The sequence below is a fragment of the Mauremys mutica genome, chromosome 11 (assembly GCF_020497125.1).
Source record: "Mauremys mutica isolate MM-2020 ecotype Southern chromosome 11, ASM2049712v1, whole genome shotgun sequence".
NCBI lineage: Eukaryota > Metazoa > Chordata > Testudines > Geoemydidae > Mauremys > Mauremys mutica.
This window is the reverse complement of record NC_059082.1, coordinates 32,874,058-32,880,374: the sequence shown is the minus strand read 5'-3', so window position 1 is coordinate 32,880,374 and position 6,317 is coordinate 32,874,058. Positions and strand designations below refer to the sequence as shown.

General features: G+C 44.6%; 1 protein-coding gene across 5 annotated transcripts; it reads left to right on the top strand.

Annotated features, from left to right (window-relative positions):
- Nucleotides 1-645: 645 nt before the first annotated feature.
- Nucleotides 646-6,019, top strand: LOC123343691 (C2 calcium-dependent domain-containing protein 4C-like). 5 transcript variants are annotated; one of them, XM_044978950.1, is made up of 3 exons: nt 686-730; nt 2,542-2,646; nt 4,626-6,019. In XM_044978950.1, the coding sequence occupies exon 3, from the start codon at nt 4,680-4,682 to the stop codon at nt 5,979-5,981; it is 1,302 nt and encodes a 433-aa protein (XP_044834885.1). In that variant the 5' UTR covers nt 686-730; nt 2,542-2,646; nt 4,626-4,679; the 3' UTR covers nt 5,982-6,019. The 5 variants fall into 5 exon arrangements, with proteins under 5 accessions (XP_044834883.1, XP_044834885.1, XP_044834887.1 ...); XM_044978952.1 differs by having other exon boundaries at nt 699-745; XM_044978948.1 differs by lacking the exon at nt 2,542-2,646 and having other exon boundaries at nt 646-730.
- The last annotated feature ends 298 nt before the right edge of the window (nt 6,020-6,317 follow it).

The window sequence follows — 6,317 nt, the reverse complement described above, 5'->3', positions numbered from 1 at the left end:
TGCTGCTGCTGCTGCTTAACACTGGATAACTTTGTACGTATTTTGGCCTTTGGCAATAATCTGGGGCCCCTGAAGGTTATTGGGTGGGGGGATAAATGTCCCCTTTGCTCCCCACCCTGTAGTACTGGGCCTGCTGTTCACATAGTGAAAATGTCTCTCCCTGTGCAGGGGATGGTATTCATGTTATAAAGGGAACTGCCCGTGACTTCTGAAGATTCCCAGGTGAAGTGTTCTCAATCACCTCAAGAGACAACGCACATTTAAAACAAAAAAGTCAGATTGGAAGATGTCACTGAAAAACTCATCTCTTTTCTTAGGTTACTCAGCCACAGTGGAGAGCATCTAGATCAAGAGATAAAGTTCTCCCCCACCCCTTGAAGGAAAACACCCAAAGTAACAAAACTGAAAAACAAACATAGCTTTATTTCTAACTGTAATTAAAGAGCAGCTGTGGGGTCATTGTTTCTCATCTATGCTTAGTCTATGATACTAATCTAACCTCTCAGCTGTACAATCTTAACTAAATTCTTCCCCATCCCTAGCTAAAGAAAACAAACTTGTGTGAATAGTCCAGCAGAATATCCTAAGCAGCTCTGAATTCTTAAAGTGGCTTACAGGCTTTGAGCAAATCTGCCCCACCTGTGTCGGCTGTGTTTCTTTATAAGTGGAAGAGTCGAGCTACACCTTTTTCTAAGGGTCTGTATTTGATTTCAGCTTTCTCAAGTAGCAGGTCAGTTTCAAGTGGGTGAGTTTGCTAAAAGAAGAATAATTGATTTTTCAGAAAGTTTTGGCATGTTTTGCAGTTTTATCCTCCTATTTCTCTTTCCACAGGGGTATCCCAATTAAAATGGGTACAATCTCATTCTTTTGGCACACCCACCAATCTGAAGGAACTTTATCTTACATTAGTTCTTAACAGTTAACTAGCACCCACCAGTGTCCAAGGGACTTGGCCCTTTTTTATTCTGGCCAAGGGGAAACAAGAAGTAAAAAAAAAATTAAAGAACTAAAGAGAGGTGGGTTCCTCCCCCCCCTTTTAGACCAGGAAAAGAAAGTGTTCTTTTGTCCCAGGAAACAGGCAACCTAAACTTTATCCTCTTTGTCCTGGAGCTGAGACAAAGGGGTGCTCCCAACTTGTGGTGTTCCCTTTTCAGGGATTCTAAAATGAATGTCCATAAGCCAAGAGATGTCAAGGACATGCCTTACTCAATCTTTCTATGGATGTTTGCATTAGCCCCTCCTCCCCCACTCAACCACAAATAACTGAAATCCTGTGCTCAACCAGCCTCATTTTCCTCTTGCTTTCTCTGTGGTAATTCCTGTATAACTCCATTTAAGAAACAAAGGTAAACTAGTGTAAAAACAGCCATAAGTGGTGGAGCATCACACTCAGTATTTGTGTGTTTTGGGGCTGAATCTCTCATTAGATTGAAAATATTTTTTCCCCACGGGCACTGATTTGACTTGTTTCTCTAAGCATGTCAAGCTCTAATTGAGATACCAGGAATTAGATTCCCTTATTTCACTTATGGAAGTTTGGAGCCAAAATACTTTTTTGTGGATCTGGGTCTAAGTGAACAGGAAGCTTGTTTGTCAGAGGATAAAACAAAATTTGAGACAAACTACTTTCTTGTATCCCTCTAATTGGTGGCTTACAGATTCAATTAAATATTTGGCTAGTTTCTTGGCAACCTCCCCAGCTCACATTGTCTTTCATCACAAGAGAGATTACGATCGGAAATATTGCAGGAATTCATGTAGCCATAGTTCCACATAACTCAATACAGTGTCTGAAAAGGGTCATCTGTCCTGAAGCTTTAAGGGTCACAGAAGGTGTCTTGCTTAAAGATCACTAGCAAAGCAGAATGAATTGGCTTGATCTCTTGCTGTTTTATGATGTGTTTAAAAATCATGAGAACTTCCTCCCCCTCCCTCCAAACTTATTTTCCCTTAGCTGTATCAGGAATGTCCAGTGTTGTCTTCTGGAATGAAAGTGTGCTAAGGGTTTTTGCAGCCCCCACTTCTTTAGTTCTGGGCTGCTGAATCCTTTTTTTTTTTTTTTTTTTTTAAAAAGAGTAGATTAAGAGAAAAGGTTGGCATTAGCTATTGTGGAAGTAGAGAAAGACCTGACAGGGATTTGAAGGGGATTTCATATTTAAACAGTCCCCTTGTGTGAGCAAGAGTCAGGCTAGCTGTAACCCTAATAATGTGAGATTTGTAGAAATGAGGATTGTGTGAGGCAAGTAGGAAAGAACTGTATGACAAGTTGTTGTGACCTTGTGTTAGATAAGTATGGAATGTAGATTATAGTCTAAATTGTTGAGGAAAATAAGATATCAGGAGGACATGCATATAAACAAAATGCAGCTGTCATCCATTATTGTATGTAACAAAAGGTATCAATGCTTGCTGTAATTGTTTACCTGTAGAGCGACCTGTTCTGCTATCTCCCTCCATGCAATTGCTAGAGATAATAAAGTATCTGACTTGCTGCACCCAACCTGAGAGTGAGAACTCTGTTTTCTCTGACACTATCCCCAGAGTCCTCCCAGCAAAGGCCCAGGTGAGCTGCTTGCACCTGAATTAAGCTGACTGAGGCTCATCCTAGCAGGGATTTAAGCAGTGAACTCTACTAGCTAGCCAAAGGTAAAAGGGGTTAACCTGGATCTGCACTTGAAGAGAAGTTGAGGCTAACCCTGACCTAGCCAATGTGGTGTCTGTCCCTGGTCTAATTCTTTCTCTTTTCCTAAACTGCACAAACCCAGAGTCTGAATAAAACTTGCTTCCTCTCAGATTTCACTTGCTTTGTATCCCTGCACCTGTATTCACTTGCACCCATAGTACAGGCCTGATACCAACACTTTTTGATTACATCTTCCTCCAGAATACACACTCATCTGTGTTTCTCCGTAGATGAAGATATGAGGGGTAGTGGTAATATATAACTATATGCATTGACTTACACAGAAATGCAAGAGTTAACCATCTGAAATTACTCTAAATTATCACTGTGTCCAGGAAATACAAATCCATGTTCTCTACTGCTCAAATCCAGGAAAGGTGCCAAAATTTCTAGATAAACAGAAGCATGGAGGTGACTTGTTACTGTTTGTTTTTGGATATTTTATTTTGAAACAGCTTATGGTGTAAATAGACATTACAATAAAACAAGAGGTAATTGGAGCAGGGGGATAATGGGGAGGGATATAGGCTTATGCATCTTATGGATTCAGCTGCAAAATGCAGTGGTTCTGAGCATTTAGGTGAATTCAAACTCCCTTCACTGTGAAATAGTATGAATGGACCCAGTGCCGGCTCCAGCGTTTTTGCTGCCCCGAGCAGCGGGGCGGGGAAAGCTGCAATCGGCGGCACTTCTGCGGCAGCTGTATCGCCGTTGCTTCATTCTTCGGTGGCTGGTCCTTCCCTCCGGGAGGGATTGAGGGACCCACTGCTGAATTGCCGCCGAAAATCTGGACATGCCTCCCCTTCCTGTTGGCCGCCCCAAGCACCTGCTTGCTGCGCTGGTGACGGGAGCCGGCCCTGAATGGACCCAACCCAGGACAATGGTTCCGTGATGCCCGGGAGAAGGGAATCTACTGGGATTGGCACAGCTTGATGCACTAAAATGTGATGAAAGTTCAGCTCTTGCCAGCTGGTAAGAACTATCTCTCACACAGCTTTCTTCCCCTGTGGTACAACGAGCCACATCACTGAAGCCAATGGAAGTTTTTACCCCAGGGATGAATTTGGCTCCTTCTGCTGTATGCACAGACCTCTTGCATTATGCATTAGGTCTGTGTACTTGGTGCAGAGAGTATCTGGTTCCTGAGTGAATCTGAAGGTGTGTGTGTGTGTGTGTGTGTGTGTATACACCAGTTTCTCCACCAGCCCTGGCAATCTGGGGGGTGAGCAGTGTAGGATGTCTCCTTCCTTTTCTTTGATTCAGGTACACCCGCCCCCAGTAGCAGCAGCTGTTAGCACTTGAGAAACAGGGAAAACAAGCCAGAGGACAGCATGAGCTTTGCTGGGAGCTCAGCTTGGACTGCGTGGAGCCTCTTAGCAGCTTGGAAATTCGTCAAAGGGAGGAGCTGGTTGCATCTCCCCTTTCCACGCCCCCACCCCCCTTCAGTGTATGATTGGGCATGAGGCTGCCTGGCTTGCTTATAAAAGCAGAGCCTGGCTCTTTTTCTACCCACTATTGAAGTGAGCTCTCCAGAGCAGCAGGAAGAAGGGGCTGTGCTAAACTGACACTGATGAACGGGCTCTGACTGAATTGTCTGAAATAACAAGTGGCTTAAACGTGCAAAGGTATGGGTGAGCTTGACTTAAGGAGAAGCCTTATGGAATTTAATGGAGAGAAATTTCTGTAGAGCATGGATTTAAGTCTTAGTTAAATGCTATCAGTTCTTAGATTAACTTCTTTAGGACACTGTTTAAATTCTGTAGTAACCTGTTAGTTTTATCCTTTGCCATAAGAGGCTGGGGAGGGGACAGATGTTGCTCTGATAGGTGAACTTGATCTTATCCTACTAGGTTGTTAGTGGTACAGCAGGATAGAAAGGGACTCAACATGCACGCAGGGCTTTGCTTAGAAGATGTTCATGTGCTTCTGCTTCTGTTTGCAGGCAAACTTGAGCTCTGCTGCAGGGACCTTTCCCTCTCTGTATCCAGCTGTAGTGATGTGGTTCCTGGAGAAGATGAAAGCATTACCTGGAAACAGCAACTCACTGAGTCCTTCCTTCCTGGGGCTGCAGCCTGGTCAGATGGTGCCAGAGAAAGCCCGGGTAGGGGCAGCTACTTTTCCCAACATTTTAACCCCAGACAGGATCCCAGAGTTCTGCATCCCACCCAGACTGACCATTTCCTCTCCGCACGACCGCTGCCTGGCAGAGCCCAGTCTACATCTTCCTGGCACGGCAGATTGTGGCCCCAGCCCATTCTTGCCACATCTCATCCAGATAGAAAGCGCTGAGGAGGTTTCAGCCCTGGAGGAGGACTGCTCCAACTCAGACCCACAGTCACAGGCAGCTCTGTCCCTGCCCCACTTCCCCAAAGCCCAGACCTCCTATGGCTTCTGCACCTTGCGGGAGAGTCCCCACACCAGGAGGAAGGAGTCCATCTTCCACAATGACCCATGCAGCAGCTCTCTATCCAGCTTGATGCTGCCTCGATCCAGAGCCAATACCTACACTGGCAGAGGGGCAGCTTCCAGCCCCATTGCCATTAGCTCTGCCTCTGCCAGAGTGCCTTGTAAGCATCCACTCCTGCACAGGCAAGGCGCTGGGGACAGTGATACTACCTCTTCGACTGACTCGTCTCCTTTCAGCTCCCCACTGCTGAGTAGATCTCCTCCCAGATCCTGCTCATTGTTCAAAGCTCGGAGCCAAGAGGGGCTGCTTGGCAGGGCACTGAGAGCAAGGAACAAATCCAGCATGGTAAGGAACAACTCCTTATCAACAGATGAGAGCAGCTCCAATGATAACAGCCCCAATGCCACCAGGAGGTCTTCAGAGGGGCTAGTTGAGTCCTTCCGTACGCGGAGCTTTAACCTGTCACATTCTGCTATTTTCCCACTGGACCTTACCTGTGGCCGCGAGAGGCTTGTTGGGGAGAGCACAGTGCTACTGGACAGAGGAGGATTGTTGAGACTGTCAGCTGAGTATTGTTCAGACAACAGAAGGCTGAGACTCCGTCTGATCAGTGCAGAGGGTTTATATGATGCATCTGTGGAGCCTAAAAGTATAAACTGCTGCATCACCTTCTCCCTTGTGCCAGGGAAAATTCAGAAGCAGAGAAGCACTGTTATAAAAAGAAGCAGAAATCCCATCTTTAATGAGGATTTTTTCTTTGATGGTATTGCAGAAGATGATCTGTATAGCTTTTCGGTGAGGATGAAAGCTACAAACAAAGAGTGTAGCTTGAAAAGAGACAGTGTGTTAGGTGAAAGTGAACTGAGTTTAGTGAATCTTTTATCCATCTAAAATGCCAGGCAAGCAAGCAGATATTTATTTTTTGTATTTTTAAAGTGTTTTTTAAATAAATGATTATTTAACAAATCCCTTTTTAAAAGCCTTCATTTGGTTTTGTCTGGTAAGTCACCTGCTCTTCCACTGACAACAATGTTAATTTTAAGTTGATCATTTGTAGAGCAAAACCTTAGGTTTGTGTGGTAATAATAATTTCTACGGCTGCATGGAATACTATTACTGGCTTATGGAGATAAAAACGTTTTGCAAAGATTTCCTGCTAAAGAAGGAGAGTATTGTTTTTAAAACCAAGGTTAGGTGTGAAATGTCTAGCGCAAAGATGTCCTGATC

Excerpts from the sequence above, each read along its gene's own strand:
- LOC123343691 (XM_044978948.1), top strand. The coding sequence starts at position 4,680 with ATGTGGTTCCTGGAGAAGATGAAAGCATTACCTGGAAACAGCAACTCA.